The sequence below is a fragment of the Carettochelys insculpta genome, chromosome 2 (assembly GCF_033958435.1).
Source record: "Carettochelys insculpta isolate YL-2023 chromosome 2, ASM3395843v1, whole genome shotgun sequence".
NCBI classification, from domain to species: domain Eukaryota; kingdom Metazoa; phylum Chordata; order Testudines; family Carettochelyidae; genus Carettochelys; species Carettochelys insculpta.
Window position 1 is genome coordinate 132,865,698 of NC_134138.1, and position 25,945 is coordinate 132,891,642.

The window sequence follows — 25,945 nt, forward strand, 5'->3', positions numbered from 1 at the left end:
TCCCGTGGAGGGGCCCCCTGCTTTATGCGTTTCCTCCCACAGTGCTGATCCACAAAGTCTTGCAGAAAGCCAGGAGGGAAAGGGCCCGGATGATCCTGATAGTCCCAACGTGGGATCGACAACAATGGTTCCCCCTACTCCTGCGCATGTCGGACCGTCCACCGATGCCTCTTCCGGTGGCGCCGGATCTGCTCACGCTAGCCATGGGGTCCGTAGTGCACCCGCACCCCCAAGGCCTGCGACTGCAAGCGTGGTTAATCCATGGCTCAGCTCCCTAGAGAGCACATGCACAGTGGAAGTACAGCAAGTCCTAGAAAGTAGCAGGAGGACTTCCACCAGGAAGACCTACAAGCAAAAATGGACTCGCTTCACGGCTTGGTGTTCTACCAAACAGCTGGCCCCCCTTTCGGTGCCTATACCTACAATACTAGAGTATTTACTGGACCTCAAGAGAGGAGAACTCTCGCTATCCTCGTTGAAGGTCCACCTTGCCGCCATCTAGGCGTTCAGACATGAGGAGGAAGGGCACACGGTGTTCGCCCACCCTATGGTTACCAGGTTCCTCAAAGGGTTGGTAAACCTATACCCCCCTCGGAAACCGATTCCACCTTCGTGGAACTTGGACCTGGTGCTTACCACGCTAATGGGACCACCGTTCGAGCCCTTGGCCACGGTTCCCCTCCGCCTCCTTACAGTACAGACGACCTTTCTTCTTGCAATTACGTCAGCTCGTAGGGTGAGCGAGCTCGCGGCAGTCATGGCAACGCCACCCTGCACTGTTTTTTCCAAGGAGGCGGTAACCATACAGCTGCATCCAGCCTTTGTTCCCAAAGTTTCTTCCGAGTTTCACATTAATGAACCTATTGTTCTACCCTCGTTTTATCCAAAGCCTCATAACTCCAACGAAGAGGCGCGCCTACACCTCCTGGACGTGAGGAGGGCGCTAGCCTTCTACGTAGACAGGACCAAGTCCTTCCGGAAAACGGATAGATTCCTAGTCTCCCTCACTCCCAAATCGAAAGGAGAAGTCTCTCCTCGCAGAGCATCTCACAGCACATTGTATCCTGCATAAAAAATGTGCTACGAGCTCAAAAAGGCTCCTTTATCGGCCACTCCCAGGGCTCATTCCACTAGGGCGGTGGCAGCATCAACAACCTTTTTCAAGGGCGTTGCGTTAAAAGACACTTGCAGAGCGGCGAGCTGGTCATCCTACAACACCTTCGCCAAACATTACGCCCTTCACAGGGTATTCCAAGAGGATACCCGTCTCTCTGCAGCGGTCCTCTCGGGGACAAGCTGCACATAATCCGATTACCCACCTCCTATCTTGGGTTACTGCTGGGTAGTCACCTATTGTGGAGCACCCACGGGGACACTCGAAGAAGAAAGAAAAGTTACTCACCGTAGTAACGGTGGTTCTTCGAGATGTGTCCCCGTGGGTGCTCCACTACCCGCCCATCCTCCCCGCTTCGGATCTCTGTTAGTGTTTTGCAGGGGCACCCGAGGCGGTTGGTCGAGGAACTGGCGGGGACCGGATCGCGCATATGGCCAGGAGCGCCCAAGGGAGCGGTGCGCGCCGGCGCATGCGCGGTCCAGCAGAAACTGCTTGGAAGATCCGATCTGCGGCGCCGGGCAAGCCCGACACCTATTGTGGAGCACCCACGGGGACACATCTCGAAGAACCACCGTTACTACGGTGAGTAACATTTCTTTTCTGAGGCTACTGTTGGTTACTCCATTAGCTCAGCTGGTCGAGGACTCTCTGGCGAATCTAAAGGTGCAACCCTGCCAGTGATCCAGGGTGGGTGTCAGTATGATTCCATATGATGGAACTACTGTTTCCTTTCAAGTAAATAATTACACGCAAGCTGCTTTAAAAGAACACTAATACATTTGCAAAATCAAGCTGTCAGAAATTAGGGTTAAGAATTGAGTGCACATCTTGCCCCCCTTCATGTGTATGCATTCTGACATAATCTTTAAATACATTTCACATGGCATTTTTTCCACAGTACCCCTGCCTGTTTAGTTTGTGGTCACAGGCCTTAGTTACAGGGAATTATTCAAAGCTTTCTCTGAAAAGAAAACATCATCATTAGCTTTTCTATTTATCCCCATTGTACAGCTGAGATACTAAGGTTAAACATTTCCACTCCTTTTGAGTGCTCGGTCTGAGACAATGGACATGATTTTTCTGAGTACTTTCATTTCCAGATTTCACTGACTTAATCTGCTGCTCTGAGTGCTCAGCCTTTCTGCAGATCAGATCTGAGTCGTAAGTCAGGAACCCAGAAAATACAGAATATGTAGTAAGTGATGACTTGTGAAAAGCCTCAGTTGCCCAGCCTCAGGCAGGAACTCTGTGGCAGTGAAAGGGGAGAGTGCAGTTTCCAGAGAAGCATTTAACTGTTTGAACCATGAGGTCATCCTTTCCCTTTGTGCTGTCCCTCCTTATTCACAACATCCCTTGTACTTCTGATATGAATACAACCACTTTTACTAAAAATTCCTAATAATCCCCAGACTAGATCCATTCTCTCTACTACAAAAATTCTATGGAAAAAACAATTTGTGATCATGTAATTAAAGACCATCAGAATGCATATGCACAAAGGGGGCAAATTAAAGTTCCACAGGCAACCTTAACTCTGGCATTTCCTAACTTGTGAGGGCTTGAATTTGCCACTGGAATAACATTCTTCTAACTTTTACTTTTTGAAAAGAGGGCACCAAGGTTAACATTGTTCTTCTTTTGCAATATCCTGGCTGCATTCCGGGGGGGTAGATTTGCACTGTCGAGAGGTGAGGATTCTTCTAGTCATGTGAATGGCCTCCCAATCTCTCAGCTCAGTTTTGGAAGGGTACCTCATGTCTTCATGAAACCGTACCCTCTGCATATGCACTTACACGTCTCCTGTCAGTGTGGTACCTTAGCTAAGTACTTGTTAGATAATGCAAGATTGTGACTTCCTTGGCTATTTAAATCTATACTAAGGGTATGTCTATACTTACTGGGAGACCAGTGCACACCTAGTGGGGCCATCATAATCAAATTGTCAGGGTGCTGCTGTGAATCCACCCCCCTTTACTTCTCGCGGCTGTGGCTATGTCTACACTATGAGATAAATTTGATTTTTAATAAAATTTTTTAACCTCATTCTTATAAACTTAAATTTGTGTCCACAAATCTTCTGAAAATTCGACCCAACATTTCTCCATGTCGGGGTTCCATGTCCCTATTGCCTTATCCAAGATTGACTACGTGAGCAATGTATTGTGGGTACCTATCCTACAGTGGCTTAGCCCCGGTTGCTTGTGAGCGTTTGATGTCAGTATCCCAGAATGCAAAGCACTGTCCCAGAATTCAGAGCACCCAGTAACTGCATGAAAATAAATGGGAGATTGCACCATTTTTCTCTGTCACAGTGCTAGTGCAAGCATGGATCCCAGAATGCTTCAGCTCATTGCACACACCATTACGGCAACTTGCCAGACTGTTGTGAACTTTGTCTTTCAATTAAAAATGGCGATGGTGGTTGAGTATGATGATGACGGTTTTGAAGAAGAAATCTTTCAACTGTGGTCCAAGAACTCACAAGTGCTGGCTGCTCTTAATGCATTGTTGACAGTGGAGTGGTGGTTTTGGACTCATGAGCCCAGCACACACTGATGGGACCATATGGTTTTGGAGTCCTGAGATGACCAGCCGTGGCTGCAGAACTTTTGGATGCACAAGTCTACTTTTATGGACCTTGTGATTTGCTGGCCCCCGCCCTGAAGCGCAGCAACACAAGAATGAGGCAGGCTTTAACGGTTCAGAAATGAGCAGCAATTGCTCTGTGGAAGTTTGTAATGCCATGCCTGACAGTTTACTGGTCAGTGGTAAATCAATTCAGGGTGGGCAAATCTACAGTGGATCTGTGGTGATGCAGGTAGCCAGTGCAATCTGTTGGCATCTCCTCAGGAAGACCGTGAGCCTGGTGGATGTACAGACCATAGTGGATGGCTTTGCTGGCCAGGGGTTACCTGACTACGATGGGGCAATAGACAACATACAGATCTTCATCGTGGCCCCGGACCACTTGGCCTCTGAGTATATAAACAGAAAGGGGTACTTCTGCATGGTTTTGCCTCTGTTGATAGATCACAAAGGCCGTTTCACCAACATCAATGTGGGATTGTCGGGGAAGGTTCACGATGCATGCATCTTCACAAATTCTGGGCTGTACAGAAAGCTAATTGATCAGACTTTTTCCCCAGGCCAGAAAATCCAGATTGGCAATGTGGAGATGCCTATTTGTAATATTGGGTCACCCTGCTTACCCTCTGCTCCCTTGTGTTATGAAACCTACACAGGCGCCCTGGACCGCAGCAAGGAAAAGGTCAATCAAAGAATCAAAAAGTGCAGAATGGTTGTCGAATGCGCCTTTGGCCATTTAAAAGTGAGGTTGAGATGCCTATTGACCTGTTGGGACTTTTCAGAAACTAATGTCCCCACCATGATTATAGCCTATGTTATTTTGCACAACATTTGTGAATTCAGGCAGGAGAATCTCCCGAACACCTGGAGTTCTGAGAATGAGGCCATGAGCAGGGTTTACTTGCAGCCACCTACACAGCCATTCAGCAATCAGCGATGCTTTAAAACATAACTTTATGAATGATCTGTCATGCACGTGACAGCGATGTATTGCTCTGTTGTAATACCAGCCAACCCCCACTCACCAAACTGATTTGTGCTCCCCACCAGATGTGAACCAATAAATAAGACCATGTCTTACATAGAAAGAATGCTTTTACTTGGTGGGAGAGGGTTAAGTTGCAGGAAGAAGAAGAATGGATGTCAAGGGAGAGTTATTTTCCTAAAAAAAAAGGGTGGTGGTGGTGCTGTGCTTTCAGCACTCTCCACCACCACCCGGGTGCCTCTGCCACAAGTCCTCTGCGGATGCTGGTGTAGCGGTGGATAGCTGTGCTATCAGCCCTCTCCCCACCACCACCTGGATGCCTCTGCCATGAGTCCTCTGCAGCCCTTGCCATAGCAGCGAGCAGCTGTGCTATCAGCCCTCCCCACCCCTGCCCTGTTCCCAGCAATGATTTGTGCACCTACTACTTGTGCATGCCAAAATCATCACACCAAGCTCGAAAGAATAAGTCTATTTTGTGGGAAGGAGAGGTTTAAGTAACAGGGGAAAGAAGCATTGTCAAGGGTGGTGGAATAGCCTTCTGCAGTGGCACTTGGGGCTAGAGCAGCAGGCTGTCCTTGCCCTCCCTCCCCATAATCAGGGCTGTGACAGTGCGGGTTGGGCAACCTGTCTTCAGGGGACTCCTGAAGGAAGTGAGTGTAGCCTGCATTGCAGCATTGGGAGCCCTTCTGCAGCTCCAGCATGGAGCGCAGGACCTCCATTTGGTTGCTCACTGCTGCTGTGAGCTTTGCCTTATCCTCCCTCTGGCTTGCTGCTTGGTCTCTCTGGAGCTCAGAGATAGTCTGCCACCACTCCACTGTTTCCCTCTTCATATCAGTGGTTTTTGCTTCAGTCTGCTCCATGTGCTACAGGATCAGATCCTGCTTGGACCTTTTGTATTTCCTCACCCTGTCCCCCATTCTGGGGATGCCAGCTGGAAAGTGAAGGTCAAAACTGAGATACAATTCACACTAAGCCCTTACCCATGGAATGAATGGCTCTCTGTCTCTACTATCAGGGAGAGTTTCTTTTTGCAAGACCACTTAAGGCTTATTAAGGATAGAATTCAAAGCGTGCATTGCACAACCCATCATTTACCATTATTTATCCGGAATATTTCGTTGTGGACATGGTAAGCTATTGTCCACTTTACAGGGGGAGGAGAGGGACTGCAAAGAGGAGGAAGCCATCCAGTGTCCTGGAGCAGGGGAAGAAGGTTTCTTGGCTGTTCCTGGAGCAATCCTCCACAAGTAGCAAGGCCTGCAGAGCCTGGTAGCCACATCATGAGGAGGGATAGTGGGGAAGGGGTCCATTCCAGCTGCATGGATGGATGGGTGGGGGAGGGACCCCTGTAAAGTGAAAAGAAATGCTGGGGGTGGCTGGGGGAGAGTTTTCCAGCCATCTGCCAGGTCAGGGGAAAAATGTTTCTCACTAGTCACTGGAGCAGTCCTCATCAGGGGAAAAAAGGGCCATGTCAAGGTCAGCAAACCCACCAGTGCTGCACATGCTGGTTTGTGATAGCAGGGTCCACAGACCCTGCAGGTACATGGCAAGGAGGAAGGGTGGGGAAGAGTTCTATTCCAGCCTCAGGGATGACTGGATAGGGAGGGATCCCTCTCTCTGTGTGTGTGTGTGTGTGTGTGTGTGTGTGTGTGTGTGTGTGTGTGTGTGTGTGTGTGTGTGTGTGTGTGTGTGTGTGTGTGTGTGTGTGTGCGCGCACACACCTATATATAACATATACGTATACCCAGCTGCAAACAGCTTCTAGCATTCAGCAAAAAATACTCACCAGAACTGCTTGGTCCTGGGTGTTCCTGGAGCAGCGTAGAGAGGACCAGTTCTAGTTCTAGGGTGAAGAGCTCCAGGTTATCAGGAAGAACTTCCTCAGACCCCTGCTGGTTGCCCCCATCCTCCTCTCCATTGGCCTCTTCTTCCTGCCCTCCAGCTCCTCTCAGCTCACCCCAGACTCCAGACCAGGACCTCCAGAAGTGTTGAAATGAAGACTGGGCAATGTGGTGGGGTGCCCCTTAAGAAGCATGTGCAACTATTCATAATAGTGGCAGGTCTTTGGAGATGACCCAGACTGCCAGACTCTGTGATAGGCCTGCTGGAGTTCTTTCATCTTCACCCAGCATTGCATAGAGTCCTGGGAGTAAACTCTGGCAATCATCAACTGTGAGATATGCTCATGTTTCTCTTGGATACCCAAAGTCTGCTCACCACTGATTCATCTTCCCAGACTGCAAGAAGATCCAGAATCTCCTGATGGTTCCATGATGGTGGTCTCTTGCAAGTCGGAGAGCCACTAGGCAGATCATTACCCTGAGTGCTCATGATGGCTACCTATATGGTGCGATGCAAGGTGTAAAAGAAAGTTTTCATTATGGGTGCCCTTTATATTTCCAGGCCTGCGTGCTTATGAATTCAAATTCGCTGGCTTCTTGTGACCGCCTTCCTGAACACCTAAGCTGCGTCTACACGTGCACGCTACTTCGAAGTAGCGGCACCAACTTCGAAATAGCGCCCGTCGCGTCTACACGCGTCGGGCGCTATTTCGAAGTTAACTTCGACGTTAGGCGGCGAGACGTCGAAGTTGCTAACCTCATGAGGAGATAGGAATAGCGCCCTACTTCGACGTTCAACGTCGAAGTAGGGACCGTGTAGACGATCCGCGTCCCGCAACATCGAAATTGCTGGGTCCTCCATGGCGGCCATCAGCTGGGGGGTTGAGAGATGCTCTCTCTCCAGCCCCTGCGGGGCTCTATGGTCACCGTGGGCAGCAGCCCTTAGCCCAGGGCTTCTGGCTGCTTCTGCGGCAGCTGGGGATCTATGCTGCAGGCACAGGGTCTGCAACCAGTTGTCAGCTCTGTGTATCTTGTGTTGTTTAGTGCAACTGTGTCTGGGAGGGGCCCTTTAAGGGAGCGGCTTGCTGTTGAGTCTGCCCTGTGACCCTGTCTGCAGCTGTGCCTGGCATCCCTATTTCGATGTGTGCTACTTTGACGTGTAGATGTTCCCTCGCTGCGCCTATTTCGATGTTGGGCTGAGCAACGTCGAAGTTGAACATCGACGTTGCCGGCCCTGGAGGCCGTGTAGACGTTATTCATCGAAATAGGTTATTTCGATGTTGGCTGCACGTGTAGACGTAGCCCTAGAGAGCAGCGGAGAAGGAAGTGGCCATACCTGGTGGGTAACCACGTAGCTTTGTGGGATACGTGTGGGACACTTCTGGAGGTTAATACATTTGATTATAAGATACGGCGCTTCCACGCTGGCCTTCAGTTGGGCTTTCAGATTTCAACTTGATACTGCACCCAGCCAGTTCTGACGATATTATGATATTGACATTAGTGCTCTCTATTCAAGCTAATCATATTTACAGTGAAGGCAGCAATGTTTTAATGTCTAATTAACTGTCTTAAATTCGAATTTATCTCATAGTGTAGACATAGCCTGTGAGGAGTACCAAAGTGGATTGGAAAGTTTCTCCCATCAACCTTCCACTGTGGGGATGGCAGCAAAAATTGATTTTAGATATATTGATTCCAGCTTTGCAATTCTTGTAGCTGGAGTTATGTATCTAAAACTGCTTTTATCTCTTAGTGTAGATCTGACCTAAGTTTCCAATGGAAAAGATGTTTGTAGATGGATCAGGAAATAGTGAATCTGTTACATCTTTATTAACTAATGAAGCATAATTGATTTATCAAGATCGTGCTAGAAAATAACAGTGCTGAGTTCAGTTTTCTCAAAGGGATAAATCAGTTTTTTAGGGCCCACAAGCAGATGCTTGTAGAACACTATGATATAGTGTTTTCTAATGAAGTTTCATGCTGTGAATTGATTATATTTTATAATGATGATGCAGTATGAATTAAACCATTACAGTTAATGACCTGACTGCTAGTGGGTCAGTTGTTTGCAACAATGCTCTAATGGCATTAGCTAACAAGCTGGTCATTAACCAGTTGTAATAACCACTTTCATGTGATCTACCACTGCAAAAACTCAATGTAAAGAATAAAATGTTAAGAAAATGAGAGAGCTTTATTAGCTCTACTACCTTCCTCTCATTCCATTTTACTTGCAGAAATCTCCTTTTCCAAAGGTTATCCTACATACCGTAGGTTCACACTCCTGGGTTTTTGTGCATTCAGGGGATTCAGGAGCACTATCCCAAAGTTTTTGGGATCTTGTGGAGCACTTTTGCTCTGAATAATTCAAGAAGCTGGAGGAGCAGCTGATAGCATCTTATTTAGCAGCCTTCCATCTTGTAAGGCTGGTTTGTCAGCACAGATTCAATAAACTCTTTTTGAAGAATGTTGAGTAGAATTTTACGCTCACAAGCATATGTGGCATTCTTGAATCCTTCTGGAGCTTTCAAGCCATCCTACTCTGAGGGCTTGAAGTGGTCTATAGGGTTTGTGCTGTAAGGAGTGGGTATCACCCACTGTGTATTCACAGTATACACTGATACAGATGCCATGATGTTTCAGTTGCTTTTAATATTCTTTTAAAATATCAGCAGCACTTACCATTTGACAGGCTACTCAGGTTTGCTGTGAAATGGCTCTCTTTTGGAGGACCTGTTGTGAAACTGTCATTACATTACCAAATAAGTGTCCTTTCAGAGTCTCATGATAAAATTATATGTTCCAAACATGTTAGGCATGTTAAGTCCTGATTTGTGTGTTAACTTCTTTTATGAAATGCATTGGAAACTTATCTGTCAGAGAATGAAAAGGTAGCTTCAAGAAATTATATATTAATTCATATTTAAATTTGCAGTTCTAATAACTTGGTAATTGTGTCTGTGATTATGAATTAAGAATTATGGTCTCTTCTTTTTGCAGCCTTTTCCTCATCGTTCTTGTGATTTCAGACATTATGGCTTTGGTAAGCTAACGTTGGTCATTCTGTTCAAATAAGATCAAGAAAGCAGAGCACTCAGCTAATTCAATCAAGAGATATGCAAATTAGTTTCCGACGTCAAAGTTTTTAGAACTAGGGCATTGAATTGAATCAAAATCCTGGTGTAATTTACAGATAAAAATCCTCATATTCATGCTCCGTACATCATGTAAGGAACACTTCTTAAGACGAATAATTCCTTTTTACCTCATTTCTCACTCTGTGATTTTAAAGCTAGTATTTTTGTTTTCCGTTTATTTCAAACCAAGCGTTCAAGCTAACAGTGTGAAAACACAAGGGAATGCTAAATTTGCAGTGCAGTTGAAGGCAGTATAAATACTGCAGATTTTCAGGGTAATGGTTTAACTGGGTTGAGTTCCTCACGTACTTTGCTTCAAAGAAAGTACTAAGGATCATTCTTCTGTTGGTCTCTCTCATGAAAGATTTTAAAACCTTAACTTAAATTAGAAATTTAAAGTAACTTTTCCATGTATTTTTAAAAGGTTAGCTATACTCAGTCCTCTAGCTTTAAATATACCTCTTCAGATGGTGGAGTCTCTGGTTTTAATCTTTTCAATTAAACTTTAAGAAACTAGTTTAATCGAACAAAATAAACCAGCCGTCATGTGGCACTTTAAAGACTAACAAAATAATTTATTAGTTGATGAGCTTTCCTGAGGTAGACCCACTTCTTCAGATGTGGAGATGGTGCTGTACTGGAAATGGTGCTGGAAGTGAATCGGCATGATGGTCTTGATTTGCTTCCAACACCATTTCCAGTACAGCACTATATCCAGATCTGAAGAAGTGGATCTACCCCACGAAAGCGCATCACCTAATAAGTTATTTTGTTAATCGTCATAGGGCTACATGACGGCTGCTTTTTTTGTGTTAGGTACAGACTAACACAGCTACCTCTCTCTGTTAGTAGTTTAATCTAAGGTGTTAGTCACTGAGGTAGCTAACTGTTGAAGTTATTTGTTGGTCATTAAAGGCTGTTGTGTGGTAGAAATGGGAGAGTGTGTGCCTGGTCACTGGGAAGTGAAGCTAGTCCTTACCTACCCTAAATCCCTGCTTCTGATGAATCCTGCACCTCCTTCACTGACAGGACATGACACTCTTCCCTATGCTGCCGTTTCCCAACTTCTCCTGCTAGTCACTGGGGAAGGACAGGTTATGGAGGACTGTCTAACTGGTATGGAGAGGGGAGACCAGGCAGCCAGGGCCTGATAACTATGTGACTCGAGCCCTGGGATGACACTCTTTACTCACTCTTTCAGGTGGGGAGAGCAAGGAGGGGGCAGAGTAAGATTTTTTTTTTCTGTTACTTCATAGGGAGTTGGGAGGATCATCATTTTTCTCATGGGTTTTATTTTACTCACAGGTAAAAGGTAGGGAAGAAAGTGACAGCACTCTAGATGTGAGTGAGGAAAGTCAGAGGGACTGAAGTATCTGTCTCATAGTAGATGAATATGCACATTCTCTGCATTGTAAAACAGTTTCTCAAACATTTTCATTTATGACCTCAAAATGACATATTTTTTCTTACGTTACCTGACATTCCAGATCTCTTTGGTCTGCCTCTCAGAATCTTGGTGTTTCACTCAGCTCCCCCACTGTGCAATGTATAGTAATGGTTAATTATTTCAACCTGTTATTCATGGCTGTAGGTGGGAAATGTTATATTTAGTCCATATATGTTTGATAGTTTCACATATTAAAAACGGAAGAACACTTTTTTTATTAGTAGTAGTAATAATTGTCCAGGTTATGCAGTCCTCCCTGGTGAGTATTTGCTTACCCCAAATAGGTCAACTACTTGTCAAAAAAAAAAAAAAAGCAATGGGGTTTTTAACCCATGAAAGTGTATACCCAAATAAAACTGTTAGTGTTTAAGTTTCAGCAGGATGCATTGTTGTGTTTGCTTTATCAAGATTTTTTTTAATTTTTATTTTTAAATCCGGGCAATTCTTTAAAAAACTATTTTAGGTAGCTTCGGTTATCATAGTAGGTGAGCACCTTGCACTCTTCAGTGTAATTTATCCTCACAACATACCTGTTAGATAAGGAAGTAGTACTATTCCCATCTTGCAGATTAAGAACTGAGACACACAGAGGTTACTAAAGGTCATGCAAAATCTCTGTGGTGAAGTCCATATTAAACAGCTATGTAGCCTGTTCTTAGGTCACTGCCAAATTTGAGAACCATTGTTCCAAACAATTAAGTTGTTTGGGGGGCATTTTCTCTTGAAGAATATTCTCTTTTGGAAATCCTTTGTGCTTTTCACAGCACATTTTGATAGAACTAGTGAGTCTTCCTTAGCTGCTTGCGTTTGATTCCACTGGCCCTTAAACTATCATTCAGGTTAGTCCAAATCAACATTCCTTCAAAGGTCTTGTCCTTGTTCCACTTGAAAAGTTAGAAACCTGGGGTGAACAACCTGAAAACACTGGCTTTAGTCTGGTCTTTCCAGTTGTGCAATGTTTCCATACTAAACAAAATTATTTTCTTCTTTCTTAGCACTTCTTCTTTTTGGTTAAAGATTATGGAAGCTGGCTGGATATTGGAACAAGGTACAGTATATCTGCCTCCAGTGCTTTCTTAAAAGGATAGCCTCCGGTTGGTAGGTCCAAAGATTTATCTGTTAGCATTCCTGTAATTCTTTCCAAACCACTTGCCCTTCTCCCCCAAACCCCGTGCTTCATTGCTGCTTTCCCTACTGAGGGTAAAGTCATCATCCTAGAAATCATGTTTAAGATTGGTTGGCAGACATGACAAAAAGTGGGCAAATAATGGATTTGGCATAGCAGAACATGCAAAAAATAGTATTTTTTAAAAAGTTGGAAAGCAGGGCACACAATTTTAAATTATTATTGTTTCTCATGGGAAATTCTGAGAAGACGTCTTTATTTTACAGATAAAATTGTTTTAAATCTTTAATAATTGGTAGCTATTTAAATCCCCATGCATACCTACATTGTATATTTTATAGATGCAAATTATGCAGGAGTCCTACTGGAAAAGGTGGCAAATACCATGACTTTTCATGGTAAAGGAATGTAAGTCACAGATTTTGTCACAGAAATCGGGGCTCTGACTAATATAAACCCATTTCCCACAGCCTACTATGTGATCTGTGTGAGTGTCCCCATTACAGACTCCAGTGCAGCGTAAAGCCACACTCCTGCAACAACAAACTAGCACAGAGAGAATGAAGGAAGCATTTCAGTAACAGTATGAATTTCAGGTATAGACTTCCAAAACAATGCTAGAAATCATGGAAATAGCTTGGTAGTGTCTCTTTAATAGAAACTGTTTCATTGTAGTTCCTTCTAGTTATCACATGAAACTCTTGTTCAAATAAAAGTTGAATAGTCACCTATTACTATATTTTGCATGCTTGAAGAGTATATTTATTCTTCTCCCCCTCCTGCCTGTTTTCAGGTTGTTTGAGCCTTTGCACTTACCCACATTTGCAATATTCTCAGTGTGAATAAATCGAAGTAGATTAAGTAGCAGAAGAGTATTTTACCATCACACTGTTATGTTCTCAGTTTATGATTGAGTAGATAGTCTCGTCCTTTGGTCTTTTAAGGATGGATGGACGCACACGCACACGCACACGCACACACACAGAGTCTATACTGTGGAGACAAGTCAATCAAAGTATGCAATTTGAGTTATGTTAGTAGCATAAGTCGAATTCACGTAGATTAGATTTACTTACAGTAGGGTCCATATCTCATTGGGTCAACAGGAGAATCTCTCCTTATTCATCTCACTTTGGTGGAGTACCAGAACTGACAAGAGAGTGATCAGTGGTCAGTTTAGCAGGTCTAAACAAGACCTGCTAACTCAACATCCAGTGGATCAATTGCTGTAGCATCAATACACCCTGTAGTGGAGATGAGCCATTAAAAATGAATTTTTAATGAAATGTGGAAGATCTGAGGGACGTCTTGTTTGTGGGAACTTGTAGAATTCAGTGAGCAAAGTTACATACTGGTTTGACTGACCCAAAAATAAATAAATAAGTAATGAGTAGTCAACCACTATTTTTTTCTGATCTGTGGAACATAGTACTTACAGCTGTTATATGTTTTTATTTTGTCCTGGGCCTGAGTCTTTGCCAAGTTAAATTTAGTGCAGGAAGTGAAGGGTGTCATCCAGGAGCTGAATGCGTGCAACCTGTGTTCTGTCCCTTTCTGTATACATCCTGTGAACTGAGTGAGTTAAAAATCCTGCAGAAAAGAACATACATGACTGTGTAATTAAGGATTGTCTCATAAAACATATGCATCATGGGGCAGAATGCACAAGCAAGCTTACATTTTGCATTTTCTAACTCTGAGCAGTTGGCTTTGCAACCTAAAGAATGTTCTTTCAATGTACTTTTTTTGTTCGTAACTTTCTAAAGATTTTAAGAAAAAGGTGAATTCTTATGTACAACTGAAACTACCCCCTCATCATATATCATCAGTGGTGTTCTGATCCCTGAACCTCTGCCACTTGAGCTACAAAACTAAGTACATTAGTTGGAATGGGGAAAGGTGGATACCTCAGAGGAGGGTTAGACAAGCTGGGGTCAGGGAGATTGCCTGGGGGTGTGGGAGGAGAATAATCTTGCCTCCCTTTTTCCCTTTCTGTACAGCTGCATTGGTAGTAGTCTGACCCTAGCCTTGGAACTTCCATGATCACTTGTTATTTGGGAGCTGCAAAAATTTTCCTGAGAAATGCAAGTGTGAGTGGGTATAAATCAGTCTAAATCATTATTTTCAATAGTTTATATCTCAGCAAAACCTAGATGGAAATAAAAGACTCTTCTTTAGTCTCAGAGCTTTACCCCATCACATTTCAGAACCCTTTTGAGTACAATAATGTATTAGTGCTTCTAAGAAAAACAATTGCAAAAATCTTTAAAAGCAACTGTGTAAGGGTTAGTACGAGCTCCTTCTGTAATCTTTATCGGTGTTGCTAGTACAAAATTTAAGTTGGCAAAATTTCCCTTCCTTTTTTTTCCTTCCCAACCAGCTCTGGTAGAAAGTAATTGCTTCTGCATTACCCTGAAGCTACAGCAGATACAACCAGGCTAGGAGTATTGGAGGGGGTCGGAGCAGCTGTCAGGGGAAAACTCCTTCCAGGAGTTCTAAGGGAACACCTAAGTTTGAAGAGAAAGCTCTGGGTGAGGTTTATGTTCTGTCAGTGTTATCTGAGTTACCAATAAAGCCAAACCCAAGGAAGAGAGTGTTGTCCTTAAACAACATGTGTAGGCTTGGAGAACATAATTATTTTCCTTCAGTCACCTCAACATTGGTTTTTCCAAGAATCTTATTTTAAGTTTTAGTCAAATGACCACTCTCAAACTATTTGATCATCCCTAGTCTCACTCCATCTTTTTTCCACCTCTTTCTGGAAGGGAGCTATCCTGAACTGAGTCCAGTATCCCAGGCATCCAGATCGTTGGGAGGGCTGGCATATATCCCCTTCACCTGAGGCAGGGCAGTTATGTATCTCTCACAGCTATCTTGAACAGCTAATTAGATGAAGTTTCATAAACCCTACAGAAATGACATATGAATTCGCTTGAATTTTCCCAAATGGCATATAATTTTATCTTTGTCATATCCATATTTCTACTTTGTGATGATTCTATCCTCACTGGTGTTTACATCCCCTACCAATCAGTATCATCTGTGCATTTAATGAGGCTGGTGTGTTTCCCCCTTCTTCCAGATCATTGATGAAGATGTTAAGTGACAGCAGACCTTAACATTGATCCCCATGGCACAACACTCAGTAAATTGTCAGTTTCGCAGATTTTTTCTGCTCAGTAAACTGTCAACTGTCATACTTGTTTATTTTTAGAAAGTTTCTATTCTCTCATTTAATACTCAGATCCAAAGTGATTTTAATTTATTTGGCAATGAGGATTTCCTTGGCAAACAGGGTAGGGGGGTTAGCTTGTTTTTATATGACTAAGGTAACACTGTGGCATTATCCCACAGAATTCTTACTGGTAGCTTCTGTGCCAGGCTCTGTGGTTGGCACTAGAATACTTAGTTAAACCCTATGCCCTAGGAAACTTAATATATTCACAAATTGCATAATTTGCTTTGGAATCCTCATTACATTTTTTAAAGCTCTGCCCCTAGGAAACTACAGCCTTTTTTGTCCTGCGTGTATTTGAATCTTTATCTGCCTGCAGTGTTTATTCTGACAAATTCTTACATTTTGAATAACAGACCCTTACATTGAAAGTAGAGGGTCTCCCGTTTGTTATATTTAGTTGAAATAAGAACAACTTACTGGGCAAAAGGATTTGGCCAGTCATGAATAAAAGACTAAACTATTAAATCCTTCTTATATGCTGGGTGTTTCATAGGGATTTTTTTATATATACAGAAGCACAGGACAGCCACTCCTTGTTTATACAATAGTTAAACTGGGTTGTCAAGTTACAGGAGTAGGTATAATTGGAACTGTCCTACTGCAGGCTCAAAATCCAGGAGGCATAGCTGTAGCACAGGAAGTTGTTTTTATGTCTACATGAGGATAGCTGAAGGTGGATCTACACTTAATGCTGCCATGTCCCTGGGAGGAGACAGCTGTGTCAACAAAAGAAGCCCTTCCATTGACATAGTTCTGTCAATGCCTGCATCACTCAGGCAATGTAGATTTTTCACACCCCTGAGCAGTGTACTTCTACTAACCTAATACTTAGTGTAGACTGGCAGGTAAACACCCACAACTGGCCAGTGTCCACTAGGTCAGGCTCACAGGGCTCAGGTTCTGTGACTATTTAACTGTGGTGTCGATGTTCAATTCTGGGACCATCTCCCCTGCCTCCCCTCTCCTACCCCTGCCCCCCAAATTAGAAGTGTAAAATGTACTCTTCATCTATGGAAGAGCTGTAGAAATGGCTGTAGTAGAATTCATTTCTTCTAGCTGTTCAGTAGTGCAGCTAGCAGGTGTCCATGCATGGCATGCTTGGTGTGCATAGGAAAGAAGTTGTAGTTTTGGATATTCAGAAACTATACCTGACTATTAAAATGAAGATTTTTAAATAGGAAACTGGTGGCAGGGGTTAGGGACTGTTTATCAGTAAATGTCTGAGACCAAAGAAGCAGGAGCAGCACCCTTGTGAATTTTTGACCATCACTCAGCATTTAACAGGCATTAGCTTTGTAATTCATTCAGTGTGAAATGGGGCCCCTTGGGGCTGGAAGAGTGAGTGGGCAGAAGGGCCAAATTGGCTATGTCTACACTAGCCTCAAACTTCAAAATGGCCATGCAAATGGCCATTTTGAAGTTTACTAATGAAGCGCTGAAATACATATTCAGCACCTCATTAGCATGTGGGCAGCCGCAGCACTTCGAAATTGACGCGGCTTACTGCCACATGGCTCGTCCAGACGGGGCTCCTTTTCGAAAGGACCCCGCCTACTTCGAAGTCCCCTTATTCCCATCTGCCCCGTCTGGACGAGCCATGCACCAGCGAGCCGCGTCAATTTCGAAGTGCCTCAGCTGCCCGCATGCTAATGAGATGCTGAATATGTATTTCAGCGCTTCATTAGTAAACTGAGAAATGGCCATTTGCATGGCCATTTCGAAGTTTTGGGCTAGTGTAGACATGGCCATTAAGTAAGAAGCTGAAATTGCAGTAGGTTTTGAATCCAAATCCAAAATCAAGGTCTGGAGTAAGGATCGCCGGCATTCCCACACACACATGTAAAAATATATAGCATCAAAACCTTTTAATGGAAAAAAAATCCCTCTTTTCTATCCATTTGGTTGATTTTCATTAAAATGCCAGTTATTCTACCTTGTATGCAAGGCAGTTTAGTCTATGCTTTTTTCCTCCTGTTACCCATTATACTGGCATCAGCTCCTTTTGACAAAAAATGCTGTCTGTAACTGCCTGATTCTGTGCTGAGGGGATGGATTTTCTCCATTTCCCCCCTTCTATGCTCCTCGTTTCTATTTTTTTCCTTTTTTTCCTCCCTGTCTGTATTCTCTCCTCTTCTCCGTTTGTTTCCTTCCTCATTTCCCTGCTTGTCTCCAATTTCCTGATCCATCCCTCTGTTGCATGCCCTTAAGAAGACCTGTTGCCGTGTCTCTTTTCTACTTCCCAGGCCAACAGTGTGGCCCTTCCTGTTATTTAGATTTCCGGGCAGCCCTAGCCTTGGTGTTGATCACTGATCATCACATTTCAAGTTACTCAGCTTTTTATTTCGAGATTCCTCTTTACATCCTATGATCCTTGACCCCGTTCTCATTAACTCTTTCCTCCAGATATAGCTACCAGTCTTTCCATTGCAATATCGCAGCCTTTCTGTCCAGGAATCTCTTCTTTCCAAGCATTGCCCCATCTCGGGCCTGTCTTTTACTGTACAACAACACTCCACAAATTTAACTTCTAGGATCTCTCACCTGAAGCCTGAAACCCCACTTCTTTATCTGTATTAGTTCTGCCTTGAGCTTGGATGAATTAATTTGGTATTAGCAGTTCCCAGTGATACTGTAATCATAGACTCAGTCCAGGGTGCAACACAGGATATTAAGACTTTCCCCACAGTCACAGCTTGAATGCTGCTTTTCACTCTGAGAATTTTTGTTCCTCCTTTAAAATACCAGCATTATCCCAGCATTAAAATAATTTTCCAAGCAGAGCTGCCTGTGCATTGTTACAGTACTAATGGCTCATAGCGTCAGATGTATTGGCAGAACGCCATTATGTGGTAACAGTTGGGCGAGCATTGCTTTTAATTGGCTAGTGCAATGCATTGTGTGTGGGGGTGGCTTTTTTCCTCTTTCAAATCTCTCCTGTTGTAGATAAGAATTACAGCCATTCAGTCAGTGTAACGCAGTGTACAATGGAGGAGTGGCATGATTCTACATACTCTTCCTTTCTAAATGCCTGAAGGAACCAACCTTTGGCATCTTGTAAAGGGATAGCACAGTGGTGAAAATGAAACAGTAACATCCTGTAAATGTAACTTGGACTTTATCGCATTTAGTATTTGTGTTTATTTTAAAAGATTACTTCAAAAGAGTCCATCAGTAGGCTAGGGATGGTGTCAACTAACAGTCGTTTGCGAGGGAAGCCCAAAAAAAGGATCAGCTTTTTGTGAGAGTATGTCCCTTGGAGAAGAATCCTGGTCCTGGTGTGTATGCATCTATGTGGTAATATATTTTTGTTTCTGTTTGCTGTGCTGAGTCACCTGTTGCTGGAGAAGATGGTCAGTCTCAGAGCACAGTAGGGAGAGTGGGAGTTATTTTTCACTTTTGACTCCTTGGGGAGTTTCCTGGAGGCCAGGAAGTTCAAACAAATGAGCTTTTTGTCCCATCAAGCATCCCCCTGTGTATCAGTCCTTCGCATTGCTTGTGCTGAGCTCGTTTATTTTACTGCAGTAAGCCAACAAAACAAACCAGCAGTCATGTAGCACTTTAAAGACTAAGAAAATGATTTATTAGGTGATGGGCAGTAAGCCTGTAATAATGCCCAGGAAACTGCATCTGGGCAAGAGAGTGGGCTCAATATCCAAATGCACATACTATGAAAATAGAAAATATTTTAGGCAAGTGGGTATTTCTGTTTCGCTCTTTCCCACCCTCTCATTGTAGATCCCCATGGATACAGGGATCCTTCCGTTAGACTCTGTTAGAGTGAGCCTTGTCCTCTGTTTCAGAACTGACAGCTGGGAGTGGCTGCGGTGTGCAGTGTTTCTCCTCAGCTACATATCAGTCAGTTTTGGGAATCATGTGCTGTGCTTCCACAATGTATCATATAGCAATGAGGTGTGAAAAAGCCTGGGACTTAGTCGTTGAGCAGTAGGGAAGAGTAAAGTGATTGGATGAATTCAGTATGGCCACCACTGAGCACTGAGAAATCTTGAACCTGGCTCTGCATGGTGTGGAAATTGGCTTTAAAGGAATTTCTGAAATAATAAAATGTTGGGTTTCTTAGTGGCTTCTGCCTTTGGTGTATTTAAGTTTCAGATTGTCAGGGTTGACTCGTAACCATGAAACAATTATCATTCTTCTTTTGTATGAAAGCCAAAATTCTCACATCAAGACCTAGCTCCTGGAGTCTTGTTATTAAGAAAATCAGCTGAGACTTGTGACAAAAATCACAAGAGTTGGCAACGTAGCAACGCCATGGCTGTGTCTACGCTAGAAAAATAATTTCAAAGTTTCTTACTTTGAAGTACAACTTCAAAGTAACAGACTTCGAAGTTGTGTCTACACACACCCTGCTTTGAAGTTAAACTGCGAAGTAGGGCACTACTTCATTCCCAGGAGTCTCCAGGAATGGAGTAAGGACTTCAAAGTTGGGCTCCGGACTTCAAAGTAAGGGAAGAATGTGTGTAGACTCTCTGCTGGCTACTTCAATGTAATGCCTCACTTCGAAGTTAACTTCAAAGTTAGTTCCTAGCGTAGACGCACCCTTATAAGTTCTATCCAGCTGTCCCTGAACAGAATGGTGCCCTTTGGGTTTGTGCAACTTCCTATGTTGAGGGTGAAGAAAGGCAGGTAGAGCTAGAATTCAGCTTTTAGTTTACAATGCTGATAAAATAGTTTTCTTATTTTTGTGTGTGATTGTTTTATTTTTATTTATGGTTCTGTTCCTTCTTTTGCTACACTGAAACTTAGAACAAGTTATATAACACAGGCAGCTGGCATGTTGGGGTTAGGTGTTTGTCTTGAGAAGAGGTCATGTTATCTGGTTATTGCAAGTGTTCCTGTGAATGACAGAGTCCAAAGAGTGCTGACCGGGCTGCCTTGTGCACTTTGACAAAGCCAATTTAACATTGTCAGCTTCTGAACTTGCATGTTCTCTGTAAAAGCATAGCAGAAACAAAAACCATGTAAGATAGTGTCTATTTCGGTAAAACTAGGCGGGGGAGGGAGTATTTTCTTTACAGAGAAGCAATGCGAGACAAATGACTCTTCGTATATAATTGAAGCCTTCAATGAAGTAACATTTAATTCACTTGAGGAAGTACTTCTATTTTAGTTAAAGTATGTGCAATTGGTAGCTTGCACAGATCCAGGCTGCAGTTTTATGAGGTTTGTAAAGTAGGGTGCTTGGTTGGTTGTCATCAGTTTTGCTCCCTGATAAAGCTCTTTCAGGAGCTTTTCTCCTGGCTTGATCAGGAGACACACCCCATTCCTCTGGTTAGCAGAGTCCTAGCAAAGATCAACAAGGACAAAGCTCAAATCATCTTGATCTTCTGTGTGGCTGCAACAGTGTTGGTTCTACGTGCTCTTGGACCTTGCAGTAGCCCCCTAGAGGACACTGTCCTATTGCCTGGATCTTCTATCACAAGACCACAATTGTCTCTTGCATTCCAGCCTCCTGTTTCTCCACCTCACAGTGGGTCTGCTACATGGCTTACACCGGCAGAGCACACACACTCTAGGGAAGTGCAGGAGGTGCCGGTAGGCAGTAGGAATGCCCCCATTAGGATGACATGTTATTAAGAAAATCAGCTGAGACTTGTGACAAAAATCACAGGAGTTGGCAACGTTGCAACGCCATGGCTGTGTCTACGCTACAAAAATAATGTCAAAGTTTCTTACTTTGAAGTACAACTTCGAAGTAACAGACTTCGAAGTTGTGTCTACACACACCCTGCTTTGAAGTTAAACTGCGAAGTAGGGCACTACTCCATTCCCAGGAGTCTCCAGGAATGGAGTAAGGACTTCAAAGTTGGGCTCCCTACTTCAAAGTTAACTTCAAATAAGGGAAAAAGGTGTGTAGACTCTCTGCTGGCTACTTCGATGTAATGCTTCACTTCGAAGTTAACTTCAAAGTTAGTTCCTAGCGTAGACGCACCCTTATAAGTTCTATCCAGCTGTCCCTAGGGACACCCTAGGGAGGTGCAGGAGGTGCCGGTAGGCAGTAGGACTGCCCCCATTAGGATGACTTATCTGGCAAAGTGGACAAGGTTATCCTCCCTGGACAGCTGAGCAGAGAATATTCCCATGGGTTCATCCTTGCTCTCCGTCCTGAAATGTCTGAAACATCAGGGCTTGACCCTGTCTATTATGGTTCATCTTATAGCCATCTCAGCATTCTACGCCCTTCCCCCCTATTCGGGGCAAATGAGTGCTTTCACACAAGCTCAGCTCCTGAAAGGCCTTGAAAGGCTCTTCCCTACTGTCACGGATCCATCCATCAATGGGACCTCAGTCTGGTCCGCTCGAGGTTTGTGGGACAGCCTTTTGAGCCATTGGTCTCAAGCTCCCTAACTCACTTATCACAGAAGGTCACCTTCCTCAGGCAGGGGACATCGGCCAGACGAGTGTCAGACCTTCTCCCAAACCTTGGCATCAGAAATGCTGTATACAGGATTCTACAAAGACTAAGTCAAGCTCTGCCCCCGACCCCCGGCCTTTTTGCTGAAAGTGGCATCATTGTTCCATGTTAACCAGGATATTTTCCTCCCCATATTTTACCCTAATGCACCCACTACTGCATCAAAGTGTGTTGTGACCTGGCACACATCCTGCTGTTGGCAATTGTAGAGCCACAACATCTGTAAAGCTACAGCATGGTCTTCTGTGTGCACATTCATGGCTCACTACACCCTTATCCTACAAGATAGGGAGGATGTTGGCTTTGGCAATTCTGTGGTCCGAACAACACATATCTGAACTCGTACCCACCGCCGTGGATACTGCTTGGAAGTCACCTAACTTGGAACAGATATGAACAAGTACTCAGAGAAGACAAGACCTGTTCTGTAACTCATGTTCTTCAACATGTGTTGCTCATGTCCATTCCATGACTCACTCCCATTCCCCTCTGTTGGAGTTTCTAACAAGGAACTGAGGGTGGGGGCGCATGTAGCACCCCCTACATTGCATGGTGAGAGTACCACTTCTGGGGTTGCCAGAGCCACTCCTTTACAGATACTGTTCAGGGAAAAACTTGTGGTACTGGTGCATGTCGCAAGTGCACACACCTAACTTGGAACTGACACATCTTAAAGAACACCAGTTACGGAACAGGTAACTGGTCTTTTCCTGTCTTAAAAATAGGAAATTCGTTTGAGAGTTGTGACCCACAAGACACACAGTTTCATGCTGCTGTTCCCCCTTCACACCAGAGGTTTCTTTGTTTTCAAGTAAACAGGACTATCAGTAGGCTGAAAGGGAGCACCCTGTGTCTTCATCAAACACATTGTTTGAGTATAATAGTTTTCCCATACCTAGATGAGTGGCTGATTGGTGCAGATTACATCGGGAAGTTTTGGTATCAGTAAATGTCACATGTTCCCTGTTTCAGAGCCTATGCCTTCAAATCAATCTCAGGAAGTTCCTTTTGATTCCAGGACAATGTCTGGATATCATTTTTCCTGGAAACAGTGACAAGCAAAGCGTACCTATTATTTAGAAAATTTTTATCATTAGCGAATTTCATCTCAAAGATTCAGTGAAGACCAAGTAACGGTAAGACATTCCCTTCAACTGCTGGCACATTTGTTAGTTTGTGTCACGTAGTGCCCCATGCCAGATTACACCTCCAGGGTCTACAGGGATCGCTTCAAAGAGTTTGCAAACCAAGCAAACAAAAATCTAGGCAGACTATGATCTGTTCTGCCAGTGGGTTCTAAAACTGGCAAAGTTCCCAACCAAAACATGCACAGGTGTTCCATTCTTACAGATGCCTGCTGTCATAGTGATATTGTAGGCTTCACATTTGCTTTGTGGGGGGCATATCTGGACCCGCACAAGGTTCAGGAAGATGGTAACTGTAAGAACAACACGAAGTCTTGTGGCACCTTATAGACTAACAGATATTTTGGAGCATAAGCTTTCGTGGGCAAAGACTCACTTCATCAGATGCATGCGTGGGGGGGGGGTGGTTTCAGAGGGGTATTTAAAGAGTGGGGTCCCAGTAAGAGGGAGGGCCAGAGCTGACAAGGTCTATTCAGCAAGGTGGAAATAGCCCAGTATCAACAGTACTTACCAAAAGAGGAAAAAACAAGTCAGGTCAGACAGGGATGTGAGTCTTTGTCAGGGGGTCTTTGCCCACAAAAGCTTATGCTCCAAAATATCTATTAGTCTGTAAGGTGCCACGAGAGTTTGTGTTGTTCTCGAAGCTACAGACCAATACGGCTACCTCTCTGATACACTGTAAGAACAGTTGCTCTACAACAATCTTTTGGAACTGAAAGCTGTCAAAAATGCTTGCTTACACTTACCTACTGGTAAATCAAAGGCAGTAAAGTTAATGACAGACATCATGGCAAGCACTATTATCTCAACTGTCAGGGAGACCTTTCTGTGTCAAAGCAATAAAACTCTGGAATTGTTTATCTTCAGTTAATATCTTTTACTCCTTTTCCAGCTGATTTCCCTCTTCACAAACCTATTCCTAGCCCAGATACTCTCACTCATATGTATGTAAAAGGTGCACAAGAGGTGAGCCTGGGTCTTACTTAGCAAGTAACCAAGGAACTAAGATTATGTGAGAGCAAAGGGAGTGATTGTAGCAGAAAAGAGCACTGAAGAGGTGCTGTATGACTTTTTGTGATGAAGTATGACACAAGAAAACGCTGGGGGACATGTCTTCAAAGCATAGTTTTGGGTTAGGTAGTAAATTTTAGGTACTGTTAAGGAGTAAGAATGAAGCGATCATTTAAATTGCAGTGAGTCACCAGGGCTGTGTAATGTTCATCCAGGAATACTGGTGAAACATGATGGTGAAGCAGATGAGCTACTAACAGGAAAGTGAACCAAAGAGGAGCCATTTCAATATGATACAACATCTCATAAAAATACACTATGTCGTCTCTTTGGAATTGTTCACCAGTGAGCCTTACTAAAAACAACATGGCTGGTCCCATAATTATGTGAAAAAATTGTTACCAAGGTTCCTTGACTAACTCAGTTTTCTACTACAAAGTTCTAAAGTATTTTTCTCGTATCTGATTGGATCTGATTTTCTCTATTGCAGCATTAGCCACTACATCCTCGTGATGGTTTTCACGATCTTCATCATGCTGCTGAGTGGTCTGGCCCAGCTGCTCACTACAAAGAGAATTGAACTTTGTGGAAGAACTAAACGCCATTCCCTGTGACAGAGCTGCAAGTCTTGGTGTTGCTATTTGAATTTTCACTGTTTCTGTGAGCTGGTGTCTACCCATGGAATGTAAATAGTTGATGGACTGGAATGCAGGAACCCACTGAGGGATTTTCTACTTTCCTGTGACAAAGATAATGCTTGGACATTGGAATTTAGAGACCAGCTGGGATAAAGCAGTTTTTATTTTATTCACTAACTATATTTTTTTAAATAAAAACAGCGATTGTCCAATTTAAAACATCAGCAACCATCTTGGTTTTTTTCTCTTAACTATAAATGGCTGCAAGATGAGTTACATCACACATCTGCAAAACCTTGGCTCTCATCCTACAGCTTTTTTGTCATTGCCGTGACTTTCATATGTTGAAACCGCACAAAACATTACAGGAGATCTTAGGCTAAGTTCCCTCTAAGCTGCACAGCCATGCAGCTGCATAATAATAAGCCCTGCATAGGCCTCAGGGCTGCCACACAGAGCGGTGTGTCTCTTCCAGCACAGCGCATCACCTCTGCCTGTCAGCCCCAACAAAGAAGTGCTACAGCTTGGGGAGCAACACTGTGGCTGGGGGAGAGGGGCACTCCTCTGGCCTCAGCACTGACTTGCTGTGGCTGGAGGGAGAGACATGCTTCCCAGCACTGAGCTGTGGCAGCTAGGGGAAAGATACCCACTTTCCCCCTGGCCCCAGCATGAGCAGCTCTAGCATCCAGCTCAGCCAGGTGCAGCAATGTGATGTAATGGAAACAGGTCAGAAATTAATGATACAAAATGCTGAGACACATTAATGATGTCTTCTGCTTTCCTTTGGCCAGAGTGAAGTGGGGTTTAAAAAAAAAAAGGGATGGAAGCAGCTTCTCCAGGCATGGTGAAGAACACCATTTGTGCACGGCACAGCCGAGTGGGGTTGCACTGTGCAGATGAAGACACAGGATGCAGTTAGTATCCACAGTTTCGAAAATTCACCTGGGAACAGGCTAACACTCTAGTTGACTATCATGTATCCCAGCAGTTCATAGAATCATAGAACAATAGAGCTGGAAGAGACCTAAAAAGCCATCAAGTCCAGCCCCCTGCCCAAGGCAGGACCAAACCCATCAGATCAGCCCAGCCAGGGCTTTGTCGAGCCGAGACTTAAACAGAGACTTCGCTACTTCCCTGGGTAGACCGTTCTAATGCTTCACACCCTCCTAGTGAAAAAGTTTTTCCTAGTGTTCAATCTGGACCTTCCCAACCACAACTTGAGACCATTGTTCCGTGTT

At 43.9% G+C, this 25,945-nt stretch overlaps 1 protein-coding gene across 6 annotated transcripts in view; it reads left to right on the top strand.

Moving 5' to 3' along the window:
• Window positions 1-24,926, top strand: part of PIGN (phosphatidylinositol glycan anchor biosynthesis class N) — a 209,606-nt gene extending 184,680 nt beyond the window's left edge. For all 6 annotated transcript variants that reach the window (XM_074985941.1, XM_074985945.1, XM_074985943.1 and 3 more), the window contains 3 exons: window positions 9,533-9,575; window positions 12,112-12,164; window positions 24,560-24,926. In XM_074985941.1, coding sequence (XP_074842042.1) covers window positions 9,533-9,575; window positions 12,112-12,164; window positions 24,560-24,683 — 220 coding nt within the window. In that variant the 3' untranslated portion in view covers window positions 24,684-24,926. The remainder of the gene's footprint in view (window positions 1-9,532; window positions 9,576-12,111; window positions 12,165-24,559) is intronic.
• The last annotated feature ends 1,019 nt before the right edge of the window (window positions 24,927-25,945 follow it).